General features: G+C 41.0%; 1 protein-coding gene across 1 annotated transcript in view; it reads right to left on the bottom strand.

Moving 5' to 3' along the window:
* Positions 1-18,804, bottom strand: part of BRIP1 (BRCA1 interacting protein C-terminal helicase 1) — a 112,567-nt gene extending 93,763 nt beyond the window's left edge. Inside the window, 6 exon segments of the mRNA XM_030536627.1 lie at positions 8,744-8,869; positions 10,650-10,777; positions 13,040-13,234; positions 15,371-15,482; positions 16,671-16,802; positions 18,715-18,804. Coding sequence (XP_030392487.1) covers positions 8,744-8,869; positions 10,650-10,777; positions 13,040-13,234; positions 15,371-15,482; positions 16,671-16,763 — 654 coding nt within the window. The 5' untranslated portion in view covers positions 16,764-16,802; positions 18,715-18,804.
* Positions 18,805-19,374: the final 570 nt, after the last annotated feature.

The raw sequence follows: 19,374 nt of genomic DNA, 5'->3' as shown, positions 1-19,374 counted from the left end.
TGATCTAGACCATTATAGCACCTCTCACTTTTGTCTCTATTTCTGGGCAGCAAAGCATGTTTTAGATTCATTGCTGACTGAAGTGTACTTCAACAAAATAGGAATGTAACTGGAGGATACTCTAGTGATTTTTCTCAAGACCTTTTCAGTGGGATCAAGGGAAACTATTATATTTAGGAAATTACCTTAATTTTCTCTTTAATAATAGAGAAAGTATATATTTTACAACTCCTCTGCTAGATTGGTTTGCCCCACCCCCACCATTCAGAGCTATGCAAATGGAAACTCTTTCCGAGTAACTAATCCTCCAAAAGCCAAAATGTTTGGGTTTTTGAAGATTGTGATCAAAGCCATGTATTGAACTTCCAGGAATCTCTTCCCATTTTAACATTGAAAAAAATCCATATTAAAAGGGAAATTATTTATTAGGTAAAACTGGCCAGTTTATAGTGCTCTGCATTCCTCTTCAGGAGAATCAAGACCAATTCCAATTTCTGCAGGACAGAGTCTTGTGCTAGCAGATACTAAAGTCTTCTGAAACTATACATTCAGTTCCTAAGAACAGTGAGTATCTCGCATTGCTCAATAGTCACTTCATTGACTGTGATATTGGGAGGCTTCTAAGTGTCAGCCATAGCTAGAATAATAGTGACTTGATGTAGGGCTTTGGGAGACTGCACAGCTATTTATTAAAGCAGAGGACTGGGAATAAGGAAGACTGAGTTCTATTGCTGATTGCCACATCGTCCTTGCAGTCTTTGATAAATCATGTGCTCTCCCCTTTAACCTCAGTTTATTCATCTGAAAACGGGAATACATTCACCCACCATCATAAGAAGTGTCTTCCTATCCCAGAGCTACAGAAAAACACTAATATGTATCGTTATTATGGTCAGTAGAGCTGGCCTAAAAATTTGCAGCAAGAGTAGGCCCCCAACTCCCAAGGGGGTAGAGACAGAGAAACATAGGACTGAAATTTCCCCTCTAGTTTCTCTGATGGAAGAAGGCACTGGGCAGTGAGTTGATTTCCCATCTGGCCTTGTTACCAGAAAGCGTAAGAGGTGGAGGAAATTGGGCTGCACATCCCTGAGATTTTATTGTGCTTAAGGCCAGCCCTGCAGTCAATGAGTATAAACAGAGGGGAAAATAAACAGGGATCCTCAATGCTCAGACAGAAGACTGCCTCATCTCCCCACCCCACTATTTTCAGAATGAGAAAAGAAAGGAAAATATTAGACTCAAAGAGCTTTAAAAGTTACCATGGTATTTTTCGTTATGAACAATGCCAGGAAAATGTTGTCTAGTATAGCCTAATATAATGAAAAGTCTGATACAGCCAAGTGACATTTAGGGTATGTTTACACTGCAAATAAAAACCCACAGCTGGCCTGTGTCTGCTAACTCAGGGTCGTGGGGCTTGGGCTAAGGACGGTTTAACTGCAGCGTAGACATTTGGGCTCAGCTGCAGGCCCGGACCTGAACCTCTACACCGCAATTAAACAGCCCCTTGGCGTGGCGAGCCTGAGTTAGCTGATCCGGACCAGCCATGGTGTTTAACTGCAGTGTACAAATATCCTTACTACTGTCCACCAAACCTATTGGTTACCTGTACTTAAAAATCCTAGATATGCCTGAGCTGAGGCTGAAAGGAAATCTGGCTTCCCACCTTAATTCCCCTGTAATGCCAAGTGGCGGGGGAGGAGAGGGTGATCTCACTATTCTGTCTGTTTACTCTACTACATTTCTACATTCTTCTGGTTCTGCTCAGTTAGTTACCTGGAGGACTGTACTGTAACAAGAATACACATACATAACCATTTTTCAGCCACAGGTCAGATATTCTAGTCTACTAAAATATCCAGGATTCTGAATTATGTGTGATTAGCAGCCTTCCAAATACAGGTTAATTCAAAATATATTTATGTTATGGAATAAGCCACATGGTGTTGTCCGCCAAACAGATTTGAGATTCAGATTCTCATTAGGCAAGTCATCTTTCAATTAAAAAACAACACACACACGCACCTTTCCTAGCCTGTTCTGAAACATTTTCACCATTTCATTAACCACCCAATCAATTACACTAAGCAGTTTTCACAGAATTCTGTACTGCAAAACATCTGCGATTCAAGGAGCATCTTAACTGGCTGTTCAAAAAGGAGCTAATTAAATTTCTGCAGACTTCACATTAATGTACACACATGTACAACTTGAAAGATCCTAATGGCAAAAGGGGTTTATTGCTTGATAATCTCACTCTTATATGATTAGAGGCTCTCAACTGTGTTTTTTGCCTTACAGTGGCCCGGGGATTTGAACGGTATGCCTCATTGCCTGAATGTAAGGAAATAAAAGGGTAAGTATGTGTGGGTTGCTACTTGGTGGAACAATCAGCAGCATCTTCCCAAGCAATGTGGATCTGTATACACTGATACTTATGGAAGAAATGTCTCAGTTTCCACGTATTTTTATTATAATATTTGATTGCAGATAATTCTTTACCAACATCAGTCGCCATTTCAGATGATGCTATAATGACCATCTGTCAATTTGTTTGCTATGTACTTCACTTGCACATGCCTTGATATTTTTAGCTCTTGGAGCAGAGGTATCATCATTTCTGTGGTACATTCTACCTATTGTAAGGCACTGTGTAATATTATTTATTCTCTAAATAAATACCTAAATAATGTTTATCAAGGAATAGTTTACACTTCCTTTTCTTGCCAGCAAACATTCTATTGTTTTTTATGTCAATATTTTTGAAGAGACCACTCTCTTCCTATTCATTATAGTATCTATCACTACTACTATCCATTAATGCAAATCTCTCTAAAAATAGATTGCAACCTCTCATTCATAGCTGATTACTACTTATACCATTATTTTTAGCACAATCATATAAATGAGGAAGAGAAATTTTTCCACATAGCCTCAATTCTGCAAACATCCCCAACAGCCCTTCCCACAAAAGCACAAGGAAAATAGATATCTGTTAAATTGAAAGATAAAATATATTGGAAGTCTAGTCAGATATAGATGTATTGGCGCATAAGCTTTTGTGGGTGAATACCCACTTCGTCAGACGCATATAGTGGAAATTTCCAGAGGCAGGTATAAATATGCAGGCAAGCATCAGTCTAGAGATAAGAAGGTTAGTTCAATCAGCGAGGATGAGGCCCTCTTCCAGCAGTTGAGGTGTGAACACTAAGGGAGGAGAAACTGCTTTTGTAGTTGGCTAGGCATTCACAGTCTGTGTTCAATCCTGAGCTGATGGTGTCAAATTTGCAAATGAACTGAAGCTCAGCAGTTTCTCTTTGAAGTCTGGTCCTGAAGTCTTTTTCGCTGCAGGATGGTTACCTTTCAATCTGCTATTGTGTGTCCAGGGAGGTTGAAGTGCTCTCCTACAGGTTTTTGTATATTGCCATTCCTAATATCTGACTTGTGTCCATTTATCCTTTTCCGTAGGGACTGACCAGTTTGGCCAATGTACATAGCAGAGGGGCATTGCTGGCACATGATAGCGTATATTACATTGGTGGACGTGCAGGTGAATGAACTGGTGATGATGTAGCTGATCTGGTTAGGTCCTGTGATGGTGTCGCTGGTGTAAATATGTGGGCAGAGTTGGCATCGAGGTTTGTTGCATGGATTGGTTCCTGAGTTGGAGTTACTATGGTGCGGTGTGTGGTTGCTGGTGAGAATATGCTTAAGGTTGGCGGGTTGTCTGTGGGCGAGGACTGGCCTGCCTCCCAAGGCCTGTGAAAGCGAGGGACTGTTGTCCAGGATGGGTTGTAGATCACTGATGATGCGTTGGAAAGGTTTTAGCTGAGGACTGTAGGTGATGGTCAGTGGAGTTCAATTAGTTTTTTTCTGGGGGCTGTCTTGCAGCAGGAGGCTTCTGGGTACACATCTGGCTCTGCTGATTTGTTTCCTTATTTCCTCATGCGGGTATCGTAGTTTTGAGAATGCTTGGTGAAGATCTTGTAGGTGTTGGTCTCTGTCTGAGGGGTTGAAGCAAATGCTGTAGATGATGGATCGTGTGTGTGTCCGGGATGGAAGCTGGAGACATGAAGGTAGGCATAGCGATCGGTGGGTTTTCGGTATAGGGTGGTGTAATGTGACCGTCACTTATTGTACCATAGTGTCTAGGAAGTGGACCTCCCTAGATTGGTCCAGGCTGAGGTTGATGGTGGGGTGGAAGCTGTTGAAATCATGGTGGAATTCTTCCAGAGTCTCCTTCCCATGGGTCCAGATGATGGTGTCGCCATCTACAAGTCTATAAGGTGCCATAGGACTCTGTCGCTTTTTACAGATCCAGACTAACATAGCTACCCCTCCGATACTAGTCAGATATAGTGGCAAACTCAAATTTCATCTGTTTTAAACAACCATAAAACACTATTTCTGAAGTAGCACAGAGCTGCACCTTAGATTTCAAAATATATATATAGCCTCAAACTTTGAGCCCAAATACTGACTTCTAAGCAGCTTCAGAATTTGTTTTTTTTCACTTTTGATATCTAGAAGAACCATAAGAAATGTGGAGGAAAGTTGATACATCTATCCAGGAGTATGATGTGTTACAACACAATTACATAATTCTCAAATTTTTTGAATCCTTCCACTACACAGCATTTCACCCTTTTGTGTCCCCCAAAAAACCCATCACCTGATATGGATGTCTCATTTTCCATATTAATTTTACTTTTAAAGCTTGACATTTAATAACTACTTAGTTAATAATGCTGCTATTGTGCACCCATTCATTATCTAACTTAGTTCATCATTTTTTCACACTTTCCAGAATCCTGAACTAAAATAATCAAACTCCAAGGTGGCAACTGTGAATTGGATTATGAATTACTTTAAAACCAAAAATTATTTAGGAGGAAGTTAAACAGAGACTTTAAAATCTGAGACCCCTGTGTCTTGCAAACTTAAGAATTTCAAAAGACTTAATAAGACCAACTTCATAGGGTGCATCTTTGTTCTTTCAGGAATAGAACACAAAAATTGCAGTATTTGCTCCCAGTGCCAATGACATTCCCAGAAAAGTACACTGAGAGAAAGTTTTTCATATTTACCATGCCAAAACACATTTAATGAAGTCTTTATGGTTTCTTTTTTATATTACATAAGATGTGTCCAAATAGGTCTTCAAGCTTTGCACCCGTGAATCACCCCCCCTTCACTGTTAATCCCAAACACATCATCTGTCTTGTTTTAGATGATCTTACTTTTCCTGACTTTAGGAGGTGCCAAATTTGTATCCAGTACTAGCTTTTGCACCACCACAAAAGACTAGAGGCATAATGTATCAGCCCTCATCGACATCCAAAAGTGAGACTACGCAAATTGTTACCAAATCTGGAAAGCGTAGCCATAAACATGGGCCCAAAGTTTCTGGGCTTCATTATTATTGCTTGAGTAGCCTTCCGGACATCAACAAGATTATTCAGGTAGTAAGCATTATTTCTGTAAGTATTTGCAAGATGAGGCCTATAGATGGCATATTATAATGCACTACTCAAATGTTAACCCAAAAGTAATATAGATTTCCTTCTGATGTGAAGGAAGATAACAGATAATTCTCTTATTCAGTGTTTTTTTTAATTATTTTAAAGTAAGTAGTAAATTATCTTAAAAATGAGTTGCAAATGCTCCTTGAACACTACAAATTCTTAGTTACTGTCACTAAAAATTATAAAAAACTCTAGAACTTGTAAACCATCTTTCAATATTTTAAACAATCCACAACACTGCTGCCTTCAAAGGCGAAGGTCAATAAAGCAAGAAAAGATTTTTATTTGAAAACCAACAGCACACTCTGCTGGCCTTCAGATTTCACAATACCAACTGATTTCAGTAGCATGAGGCATTAAAAATGCCACTTGAAAACCTCTGAAGCTTTCCAAAACAACAATAAAATGTACTGCCCATTAAAATGAACAAGGAGTACTGGCTCTCTTTTGCAAAAAAAGAAAATAATTTACTACCAGTATTTTAAATTAGGATTACAATTTTTGGCTTGTTTTGTAGTTCAAAAAGGCAGGTACAAACTGGACCCAGAAGTGTACAGTTAAAATAAAAAATAATTTTTAAAGTCATTGTTCATAAAGATGTATACAAAGGGTCAGAGAGTGTATCAGAAAGGGAAAAGAGGCTCCAGTTGGTCATCTCAGGGGTGTTCCCAAAGACTGACTGATTTGTCTATCAGATTTTAATACACTATGCAAAGCAAATGACTATATTTTATTCTAGTGCTGGATTACCTAGAGATTCATATTATCTGGGAATTACTTAAAAATCCAAAAAACAAATGGGAAGGAGAGACTATACTTGGCAGTTTTGAAAATGGGAAAGATTCTCCTCTCCTTTCGTGTTTGTCTGCCAAACCCATGCAGCTCTTCACTCTCATCCTATCTTTCAGTACTGGAAACGATCACTTTGGCATAGCCCTTCAATAAAAATTCATGTGAATGCCGTTAAGTAGCCTCACATATCATTGAGGTGATCCAACTTTCCTGCATCAGCCCTGTAGGACTGACTTAAGGAATGTCTCAGATTCTTTTTATTTTGGTTTAGCTTGAACAATGTTGTTATTACTTCCCTGCCCTCCACCACTTCCCTCCTAATAAAGTGAAGAAAACTCAAACACCAAAAATTGCAACAAATTTCCAGTGGGGAACTCTGCAAATACCACTGCATATTTCTGAGTCTGTTTCCTTTAAGAAACTTGCATTTTCTTGTATCAGAGGGGTATCCATATTAGTCTGGATCTGTAAAAAGTGACCAAGAGTCCTGTGGCACCTTATCGACTAACAGACATATTGGAGCAGAAGCTCGCATGCATGACGAAGTCGGTGTTCACCCACGAAAGCTCCTGCTCCAATACGTCTGTTAGTCTAAAAGGTGCCACAGGACTCTTTGCCGCTTTTTGCATTTTCTTGGAAGTTCTGCTAGGAAAAGTGACAATTTGTAACAATGTTGGAAAACAGTAATCCGTTTTAAATGTTTAGGCATCTTGTGCCCCTTTACAAAACAAGTTTCATCAGACACAGAACAATTATCAGACAAACAGATGAACATGATTTGTTGGGGAAATCATGCGGCACCAATCCACTAGAATTCTTTCAGGTTGTCAACAAACATGGACAAAGGTGATACAGTGTAACTGAACTTTCAGAAAGCTTTTGACAAGGTCCCTCACCAAAGGCTCTTAAGCAAAGCAAGGAGTGAATAAGATGAAGGTTCTCTCATGGATCAGTAATTGGTTAAGATATTTGAAACAAAGGGTAGGAATAAACAGCCAGTTTTCAAAATTTCACCAAGGATCTGTGCTGGGACAGTGCTGTTCAACATATTCACAAATGATCTGTAAAAAGGGGTAACCTGCATGTTGGCAAAGTTTGCAGATGATACAAAATTACTCAAGATAGTTAAGTCCAAAGCAGACTGTGAAGAGTTACAAAGGGATCTCTCAAAACTGGGTGACAGGGCAACAAAATGGGAGACTAAATTCAGTGTTGACAAATGCAAAGCAATGGACTTTGGAAAACAATCTCAACTATACAAACTTATGTGGTCTAAATTTGCTGTTACCACCCAAAAAGAGAGATATTGGAGACATCATTGATATTTCTTTGAAAACATCTGTTCAATGTGCAGCAACAATCAAAAAAGCTAACTGAATGTTAGGAACCATTAGGAAAGGGATAGATAATAGGACAGAAAATTTCATAATGCCATAAGAGAAAGAATTGGAAAAGGTACGGAAAAGAGCAACAAAAATTGTTAGGGGTATGGAACAACTTCCATATGAGGAGAGATTAAAGAGAGACTGGGATTGTCCTTCCTGGAAAAGAGACAACTGAGGGGGTATATGATAGAGGTCTATAAAGTCATGAATGGTGTGGAGAAAGTGAATAAGGAAGCATTATTTACACCTTCACTCAACACATGAACCAGGGGCCATCCAATGAAATTAATAAGCTGCAGGTTTAAAACAAACATAAGGAAGTACTTCTTCACAAAATGCACAGTCAACCTATGGAACTCGTTGTCAGGGGATATTGTTAAGGCCAAAAGTATAACAGGGTTCAAAAAAGATTTAGATATGTTAATGGAACATAGATCCATCAATGGCTATTAGCCAAGGTGGTCAGGGGCTCAACCCCATTCTCTGGATATCCCTAAAGCTTTGATTGTTAGAAGCTGGGACTGGACAACAGGGGATGGATCGCTCAATAAATTGCGCTGTTCTGTTCACTCCCTCTGAAGCATCTCGCACCAGACACCGTTGGAAGACAGGATACTGGGCAAGATGGACCATTAGTCTGATGCAATATGGCAATTTCTTATGTTTTTAAGTGGGCTACTTTTTCAGATAAAAGCAAGACAAGACAGCAACATCCTACCTCCAGCACACAAACAAAAAGGGAGACAAGAAAGCCTTCAACCTTGCCCAAAAGGATTCCAAGAAGTACTCAGACTAACAGTGAGAGGAAATGGCATTCCAGAGATCCAGGCGTTTACCAGAAGACTTTCCCTCCAGTCCTTTCTAGACTGTATCATGGGTTGAGTCAGAAAAATAACTTCAAGACACTAGATCCTGATGCAGCAGGATGCTTTCTGAAAATCATCTTGTAAATTGGCCTTTCATGCACAATTTCTTTATAACAACAAAATTTGTCCTTGTTTCTTGAACTAATAAATGGCCTGCAAGACCCATGCTACTTACTGTTTTTGGAGAGAAAGAAGCAATTTTTTCTGAGTGAACAATCAGTTCCCCATTTCTTCTCTGTTGATAAACTTCCAAAGCATCAACAAACTGCACTCCCTTTGCAAAACAATGACGTTTTCTTATCTGTTAGGAAAACATGCAACACTCAAATGTACAACAACAGACAAAGGTGTGGCATTAAATCAGAGCTAAACTAGTGGTCAAACGTTACAGTTATAATTTTAATTTTTTTTCATTCTGTGCCTGTTTCAGAAACTCACTGCATTGGTAATACCCATCAGTTTAACCACATCTCTAATGTAAGCGAACCAAAAATTAATCATTTAAGAAAAGTTACTATAACATTTGTACGTCTTGGTTATCAAGACAAATATACAGCTTAATAACGCTTTTTTTAAAAAAAATCATTTTGTTTTGCTAAATAAAAGCAATAAATGAATATGAACAATTTCTATCATTTTGGAGTGATATTTTATTGAGCCCTGCTTGGACAAAACAGTTAATGAAACAACACTGTACCACCACCACCATCCCCACTACAGACTCCTCAGTCACACAAGGACTTTAGTAAGCAAAATGTACATCTAGTTTGAAAGATGAAAATGGATGTTTATGTTGATGTACTTGTTAATCATAGAAGCTGGACACATTTCTTGCAGAATTAGGCCACAATCTCACAAGGAGGGATAGCTCAGTGGTTTGAGCATTGGCCTGCTAAAGCCAGGGTTGTGAGTTCAATCCCTGAGGGGGCCATTTGGGGATTGGCCCTGCTTTGAGCACGGGGTTGGACTAGATGATCTCCTGAGGTCCCTTCCAACACTAATATTCTATGATAATTCTAAATCCTACTGATTTAAACAGGTGTCTGGACATAGATACCTGTACTAGCAGATTCCAATGCAGGATGGGGGCCAAGAAGAGCAGGTGGTGTTACAAATGAAAGTTACTATAAATTATTACAAGTTTCTATGATACATTACACAAGACTAAAAAGATATCCATGGCAAAGGAAGAAGTGATTGCCGAAGAGAATGGTGGGGTATGAAGTGAGCTTCAAATATCCTAAATTGCCAAAAAAATTGAAACCAATATACAAATACAGCAGCTGGTTCTATTGCTGAAATTTCCAGCAGAAAAATGAATAGTATATGAAATAAACAGAATACTCCACAGCTACACTTAGTTTTCCTTTCGTAATTAATGACATAGATATCAGTGATTATTTCCAATTGTTATATGTTTTGATAAAACTAGTATAATTATTGTACAGACATACAATAAAAACATCCATAATATGAATGGCAAGGAAAAAATCCAACCCATGGTAATTATTCTTCAAAAAAGTTAAGTAGTTCTCTGACACAATATTAAAACAGAATACAAAGACGACTAGAGTGCACTTCAGTAATATAAAAAAAAATTAAGGAACTTGTAATACCAATATTGATAATGTAACAAAAACTTTAGAGAAATTTCATCCCATGTAAAAAGCTAGTGATAAGAATTTGGAAGGATATCAAGAGGCATTATAATGTACATTAGATTTTTAGCAGATATGTGGAAGGGCATTTTCATGTCTAAGAATTCTTTTTTTTTCCTTTGACTTAACAGTTTTAAGAGCAACTGTTGGTGAGTAGGCTTCATAGAGACAGAGTGTTTAAATTCTCCATTTACTAGCATACACCAAATAATTTATCTGCATGACAAGTGATTGTGAAAAATCAAATACAACAATAGATTCCTTTGTAACAAGTAATAGTAAAAATGAAGAGAAAAAGTAATCTAATTTATGGCTGTGACATGACCAACTCATATCTACTTCTAGCACTGAAATGTTGATTGATATTTGACAACCTTGTTCGGCTATGCCTGGATTATTTTACTGCCAATAAACTTTGCTCACCTGCTGCTCAGTTTCTAATAAACGTATCCTTTTCCTGTCCACTTGAAAGTCATCATTTTCATCTCCATGTAAAGATGCCCATTTCTTTGCCGATAATTTTGAAGACAGTGTGACTTTTGCATTATGTACTGTAACAGGAGTGTATTAAATAAATGTAAATAATATTTCCAGTCATGAAACTTATTCAGAAAAAATAGTTTAGACTCAACGTGGACTCTAATATTGGTAGACATTTCTGGACTCCATCTTCCCTCATTAGAGTGCAGGCAAATTTACATAGGAAGAACCATTACTTTAGGATTTTACTACTATGCAACATGGAAAAAATGGTTGGACTAAGAGAGGCCTCCTAACAGAAGAAACATAACAAGCATTGCACTAGCTATTAGTTTCCCTTCTAAAATTGATTTTGGCTATATTGGCAAGGAAAGATCAGCTATTTAATCCTTACAATATTTAGAGGGTCTGTCATGGCAGATAAAGCTTTAAAGTTGTTTATATGTAAACATATCTCTTAGCTTTCCACTGATCTTTCATCATTGTCCTTGCTATTGTGGCTAAACGCAAGAGATTTTTACTTTCAAACAGCAATGATTATATCCTGTTCATAGCTCACATCCTTCCACTAAAAATCACAGGCACCAACTTTCTTCTTTCCAAATGGGTGCTCCACCCCCCCTCCGCCGTCTCCTCCAAGGCCCCACCCTCTTGCCACCTCTTCCTGCCCCTTTCAATCCCTTCTCCGCCCCCTTTCTCCCCTGCCTGCCACCAAACAGCTGATCAGTGGATGGCTGGAGGGTGCTGAGCACCCACTATTTTTTTTTTCATGGGTGCTCCAGCGGCACCTATGACTAAAATCATAATGCAGAACTGCAACAGCAAAATCATTGAAATGGCCACAGATTGCCATCAGTAACAGAGAAATGTGACTTCAGTGTAGAATTAGACATAAAGAAAGATTAGACTGCAGTAAAAGGGACCACAAGGGTCATCTAGTCTAACCCTCTGCCAAGATGCAGGATTTGTTGTGTCTAAACCATCCAAGACTGATGGCTATCCAGCCTCCTTTTGGAAACCTCCAGCAAAGGAGCTTCCACAACCCGCTTAGCCAGTCTGTTCAATTGTCCTACTGTTATTACAATTTGGAAGTTTTTACTCAGATTTAATCTAAGATTTTGTTAGTCCATATTGCACTTGGCACAGAAATTATATGAGAAGCCAGGGATGGCAACTTCATTCCAATAAATCTCTCATCTGTGTCAGTCAGGTTTGTTTGTTATTGTTATTAAAAGGGATACTGCCAACTTGAAATCTAGTCTTTTTTTTTTTTTTTAAGAAAAAGTATGTTCAGGTACTACACATATCCTAGTCACCTGCCAATTTTTCATGGTTTTACAAATCACATCTTCATATTTTCTCAATGCTCTTCTACTCCCTGTTGTTAAGTGGAAGTCCCATGTAATTACAGGAAGAATGCCTACACAGAAAAAGCGCTGCCAACTGATCACGTAAGAGTGCTGTCAAATGCATAAAGAAAACAAAATGAGAAAATAATAAGAAATTCCTGCCCCCCACCCCTTCAGTCAAAGCTATCTTAGGTGTATCCTTTCACAACAATGGGCAAAACACTTTCAGGGAGAAGTGCAATTTAAAGCTGACTTTTACCCCAAAGGCTAGGACTAAAAGAAAAAAATGTGGCATCTATTTACACAACGACCCTGGTACTTGCTGCTGAGAAAAACTGGCAAGATCATGTGGACATAGTGGATTACACTCAATAGCGAGAGCCATGGGTAAAATACTTCATTGCAAAAGCACAATAGTACTCCTCCACTGAAATTTCCATAACTAGTTGTCCTGTGAATCACATAGGGAAAAGAAGAGGCGGCTTCAAATGAGGGTGTTCCCAGTACACAAACTACCAATTATCTACTTCCCCAGCATTCCAAATGCCAGAATTTAATATTTAACAGCTAGTAAAAAAACTGTAAGGTACTTATTTCTGAGTCAAGGTTTCTTCTGGTAGACTGGACTGTAGTGCAGTGTTAGAGACTTCATGGGGAGCTGACTATAGGCTCCTGAACTTCAAACTAGTAAGAAGCAATGCAGAAGAACACTTGCAACCACAGCTGAGCATAAGAGACCATAAACATGCTCATCTGCAGGACTATCCTATGACATATTTTTGATTTGGACACTTGGAAGGAAGGGGGCTTTGAAGTCAGGAGCCATTAATGACCAGAAAAAAGGTGGAGGGTGAAAGCATGATGAAAGTAGCACTCTTGATAAGTTGTTGACTCGTGTGGCATTGGCAATCATAGGAGAAATGAGACCCCACAAATTGAATAGCCATACGAGATGTCCACCCTCCCAAAAAAATAGAAAGTTACCTTTGTCCGTTGATGATGTTTCACTTTTTATGGAAGTTGCTGCTTTACAATTAGTGAAAGAACAAGAAGCACCTTGGTTCACATCTGCAGTAGTGTCATTAGTCACAGCCTGGGAATGGCATCTACAGTGACACGACAATGAAGTCTCTGGTTTTTTGCATTCCTTTTCACATGAGAACTCATCCAGTGACTTCTCTAAAAACAGGACAGGAGAAGGTCATTCATCTTCTGTTATGAAAGCATAATTACAGAGCCATATTGCAGAAGTAGGTTCTCTCCATACTGTAGGAATAATTAGATAACAGTAGATTTTGTCAGAGCTATAGCTTGTAGTCACTGGGTCCACAAGGGTTGCACACCTTTACAAAACAGATATATGGAAGTCATTTACAGAAACCCTATCCATTCAGCTACAAAAAAAGTACAATAGGCCCTTTGAGTTAATACTAACCACAATCTTAATCAATAGAGTAAGCATTATACAGGAAGGGAAAAGATGCACACATATAGTTAAGATCCAACGCAGTTCCTCTGAATGGATATACCAGCCATACTGAACCACAGTATATAAGGTTGGACGCTAGCATAAGAAAAACTGAAAAATTCCCTAATTTAGCAGGTTTTGAGTCTTAGCCAGAAATAAGGACATTATCTCCACTGCATAAAGAAAACACGTGTAAACTCAGTTTTCTCCAATGAAGGTGGCACAACCTCTTTCAAAAAGTAAACAGAGGAAGACTTATTAATATTACTATGTACTAATTTGGGCTTGCACTTTAATCTGGTTCATTAGCAATTTATGGGCGCAGTCTGTATTGTGTAATTTACTTAGATTATAAGCCTTTTGGCTAGGGAGTCCGTCTTCCTCTAGGTATTGTACAGACTAAGCATACTATGAAAACTCAACAAAGAATAATAGTAAAAAACAATTACAATAATATACAGAGCTGGAACACACACATTTTCCAGTTCAATATGTCATAATTTCAGGTAAGCAATAACATTTTCTTTAAATATGCTGATACACCTCTACCTCAATATAACGCGGTCCTCAGGAGACAAAAAATCTCACCGCATTATAGGTGAGACTGTGTTATATCAAACTTGCTTTGGCCCCCCCGTTGCTTGTTCCCTGACCACCTCCTCCAAAGACCCCCGTCCCTAATCACCCCCAGAACCCTACTCCCTACCCAACCCCACTGTCCCCTGACTGCTCTGACCCCTATCCACCCCACCCCCGACAGGCACTCAGCGGCAGCAAGCGGAGCAGCCCAGCCCCAACCCTCTCCACTCCGCACTCACCAGTATGAGGAGGTGGGGAAAGGATGCCCCTCCACACTCACCTGCGGCGGGAAGCGCAGTGACACGGCTCCAGCCCACACCACTCTGCCACCTCCCAGCCGTGGTGCTCCACTTCCCGCCGGGCAGGTGAATGCAAAGGGCGTCCTTTCCCCAACCTCCCCACACTCACCGGCGGCGGGAAGCGGAGCAGCCCAGTCCCAGTCAGCTCAACTCCCCGCCCAGTAGGTGAGTGCAGGACCTTTCCCCAGCTGCCCCCCAGCAACACGGCTGGGGCCAGGGCAAGGAAAGCGGAGTGGACTAGTGCCACGTTGCTCCACTTCCCGCCACAGGTGAGTGCGGAGAGGTTGGAGAAAGGACACCTCCCATATTCCCCTGCAGTGGGAAGCAGAGGATCATGGCTGGGATCTGGCGGAGTGGAGCGGGCAGAGGCTGAGCTGCTCCGCTTCCACTGCTGCTGGTGAGTGCAGGGGGATCCTTCCCCCCGAGTGACACAGCTGGGGCGTAGAAGCAGAGTGGGCTGCTCCCAGCCCTTTGCTAATCCCCCAGGCCACTCTGGGACTGCGGGGCCCCCAGAAGTGGCCTTCCACAGCTCCTGCTCCCCAGACCCAGGGAAGGGAGCCCCTGACCGCCCCCAAGACCCTCTGACCCTTATCGAACCCCTTGGCCCTGGCCTGGCCCGGCCCCACCCCCTTAACACGCTGCTCAGAGCAGCATGTCAGAGCTTTACCGCCTTGTATGTGAACCTGCCTTATATGAGGTCACGTTATATGAGGATAGAGGTGTATTCATATTTCCACCTTAATGTAACATTCAAAGCCATATTCATTTTAATATGAAAATAACGCTGATTAGGTCTACTATCTTGATTCTCCATAAAGCTGGCATCAACCATTGGCATAAGAACTGACAAGATTTGGGTCCATTCCTAAAACTAGATTTCTGAGGTTGTCTACAGACCTAATATATTTATCAATGCAGACAATCCTTGCTAACTGAAACTGGGCATATGGACATTTTGAGATAACTTACCATGCAGAGACTGCTGCCATGACAATACAGAACAAAGTAATGCCAAACTTTTACCACTTCCTGTGGGGCTCTCCAACAAACAATGTTGCCTAGAATTTAACCCCTTAACAATCTGTAAGGAAAAAATAAAAAGTTAACAGCTCAGAAGAATTAACAAGTACATTTTCATGTTGTCTCTTTGCAAGGGGAAGCAGTGTATATATATCACACTCCCATCAGCAAAGTGCAGTAAATCTTCTGTGTCAGCAACAAGACAGTAACTAAGAAAGAAGGTGAAGAACATCTCCAGCTGAAACCACAAGGATTTTTTTTTTTTAAAGGAAAGCTGAAAGTAGTTTCCTAAATGGAATTTGACAAGGTCCTCAGTTCATACTTTTGGGAAAAAAAAATCTCACAAGACCACAAGTTGTCATTAGATCTTGGTTTTCTCTCAACTACAGACATTTGCAACATCCCTCACTATACTGGAACACAGGTTCAGTAGTGACTCAGATGGGATTGTCAACTACCTCCCCATATAGCAGCAACACCTGATCAAGGGCTTGTCTACACTTGAAACGCTGCAGCTGCACCATTGTAGTGGCTCCACTGTAGACACGACCTGTGCCAATGAAAGGGATTCTCCCACTGGAGTAAGTAATCCACCGCCCTGAGAGGCGATAGCTGCGTAAATGAATTCTTAACTACATCGCTCAGGGATGTAGGTTTTTCATACTGCTGAGTGATGTAGCTGGGACAAACTAACTTTTTAGTGTAGATCAGGCCCAAGTCAGAATCTGTTTATCCTTAATGCCACAGGAGCAAAGAATGATGGCAAGCCATTAAATACTTCCTTGTCATAATTAAAGTTTTATATTTAATAACATGTGGAAGATAAAACATCTACTCCCTCAATAAAATGAAAACTTAGTGGGTTGGTACGGTATCTTTTGATTAAAAGATGGCAGGCATTTTGCTGAAGCCTTCCCTTTCTGAATTTGCAACATCAGATAACTCTTTTAATACCTAATCTCTAGTTAAATCGGTATGCATTGTGGGCACACCTATTTAACAAGATATTTAGTATAAAAGTTTAAAAGTATGTATTCACCTTAATACTCCAAAAATATAACTGAGGTCTCCCCCACATATATGCAAATACAGCATGTTGTTGCTTGTATTGTAATGGAAACACTGGAGGTATTGATGGTTCTGAATTCATATCTAAATTCCCTTTTACAACTTTAATTTACTACAGGTTCAAAATTATAACACTACATAAACTATTAAATCAATAGATTTTAATGACAAGTCTACTTACTGCATTCATCATAGCAAGCTGTGAAGGGTAAGCCTTGCAAGGAAAGATAATCTTCACCCCACCAATGGTATATTCTGACACTACCGAAGACATTGTCAGGGTTCTTTTCCCTTATTTATTTCAAATGTATGTCTGCAATACAAATGAAAAATGTTGACAAATCAATTCTACCTCAGCAGCTATCAGAAATCTGCAAACAACATAAGGCACCAGATAAAATTGAATATAAACTGTTAAAGTAATTTGGGGACTAGGTGGTTCAGGATATTGGCTATGGTGAAAATATAGTGCTTTACACCTATAGGTCACCAGTTCAAATTTAGCCCATCTTAGTAATGACAGCAAGTTATTACCATCTGATGATTTTTCTGTAACTTAAGTGATATAATAATTACTAACATACTATATGTATTATCTTTTGGAATATTATCACTCAAACTGGACTTTGGCCAGGATATTAGATTAGCACCCCAATTCCGGTGAATAGCACGTTGGGATCTTTAATAATCACAAACAATCAGTTCCTCAGTTTTACAAACCCACTCTAGTTAGCTTGAACCCCAAAATAGTGCTTCCTGTGGTAATATGGTTGAGAAGAATGGTTTCCAGATAAGATGTTTATTTAAAACATTTTATTTTTAAATGTATAGTGTCCCTTTTAATGTTTATAAATTGCTATAAAGATAGAAAATCTTATCTATGTTACTAATAATGTAATTATTAAACGAGAAAAATATAATTTATTTGTCACTATTTACAGTGATAACTTTTTGCACATCTCTCACTTTGGACAATGAAAAGTAGGAGCTGAAAATGGTATACAGTCAGTTTCACTCTCATGTTCAAAAGATGCAATGTTTGGATTTCAAACACCGAGGGGAAACATAGGGTAGCTTGTTTAAAAATAATTGTTTACTCTGTTTTTTTTAAGGTTGAGGAAACAATTCCCACAGGTGTTAGGTTATACAAAAAGCTTCTTTCTACAAAGTTAAAATTTGGGACCAAATTTAGCAACATCCCTTTCTCTGATTAATTCCCTAACTGAAAGGCCTCAGTGGACCACTATCAAAAGACCATCATAACAACTGGTATGATGCCACACCATCATAGACAGAGGAAGGAATCTACCTACCAAAAAAAAAAAAAAAAGACCATTACCTTTAAATTACCACCTAAACTTGCCCCCCAGAAAGGGACGGTCGGTCCCCTGTCCCAAGTTTAGAAAGCTTTTCCTCAAATATACTCAGAAAGTCCCACCGTCCCTCTTAAGTAAAAGCAATTATTTCTATTGTGCCCAAAGTTTGCTAAACTTGCTTTATACAAGAAAACAAGGTTCCTATCTGAGCGCTTCAGCTCTACACAGCCAAACACACCGCCGAAGACTGCAGGGGGAGGGATGGAGAAAGGGGAACGAACCTAGCAGGACGCTGCTCATTCAGCCCCGGGCTGTGTTGATATTTTTGTTTTGGCTATTGACAGACAGTCAGAAGTGGTGTATCGATACTGACGCCCTAGTGAAAGGTTGTGTGTCCATGACATACGGACCGAGCCCTGGTGCAGCGCTCGGAGGGCAGGAGGATTAACACCTCTGTTTGCTTTTTTATCTTCTTATTCACTTCACGCACTTCCCCCCACCCTAAAAATTGGCAAAGGGGGGGGCGAGATTGCAGCGATTCCCTCCTACACAGTCCGCCCACCCCCCCGCAAAGGGAAGTTTACAGGGGTCTCCCCCAGTTCCCTGACCAGAGGGGAGATATACCCAAGGGTCTCCCCCGTACGACCGCCCCGGGGGGGGGATAGTGCTGGGACGCCACGTAGTCCCCCCAACCCGCACAAGCGGCCCATGGCCGTGAGCTCTCCCCGGGCCGGGGGAAGGGGAAATTCCCGTAGCTCCCCCCGAGCGAAGGGAAGTCGGTTTCCCACAACGAACGCCCGCCCCGCCTCCATTTTGAATGCCATCCCCCACCCCCCCGGCAGCTGGCCACGCCCCCCGGCCCGTAACCACAGAGTGGCGGGAGCCGATTCCACTGCCCGGGCCGGTTACCTCAGAGCGCAGGGGGCAACTCCATCGGCCCTTCCGTTCCTTCGCGCCTTAGCGCCTCCAGCTCAGCCTAGCCCCCACCGGCCTCCACACACCAATCACAGCTGACAGGAAGGCGTTCCGCCGCAGCCAATCAGCAGCCTCGTCGGCCAAAGAGCTCCCGCCTCCGCCCCTCGCTGCTGGAACCAATCACTGAGGCCCATACTGGTGCCCAGCAGGTTCCTTTAGTCGCCTAGGTAACCAAGCGCAGGGCCTGTGGCTCTGATCCTGGCCCCGCCCAGTCTCCTTTTCCGGAGGGTGAGGGGCTCCTCCCCTTGGGCTGAGACCGTAGTGGCCCAGGCGTGCGAGCATCAGGACCACATCGGCCAATGGTGCCACAAGGAGACACACTGGACCTGCCCCCACTTGGCCAGGGAGTCTTCATGTCTGGGCCTGCAAGGGCACAGTGAGGTGGCACGTAGGGTGACCAGTCAGCCAGTGTGAAAAACTCAGATGGGGGTGGGGGGTAATAGGAGCCTATATAAGGAAGACTCAAAAATCAGGACTGTCCCTATAAAATCAGGACATCTGGTCACCCTAGTGGCACAGCATGGGGCTGGCCCCCCACAAGAATTGTACAGCACAACACAGTGCTGTGTCATCACCAAGTGCAATGGGTGACCT

Source organism: Gopherus evgoodei, chromosome 17, assembly GCF_007399415.2.
Source record: "Gopherus evgoodei ecotype Sinaloan lineage chromosome 17, rGopEvg1_v1.p, whole genome shotgun sequence".
Taxonomy (NCBI): Eukaryota; Metazoa; Chordata; order Testudines; family Testudinidae; genus Gopherus; species Gopherus evgoodei.
The sequence above is the reverse complement of the archived record's forward strand: the minus strand, read 5'-3'. Positions and strand labels throughout refer to the sequence as shown.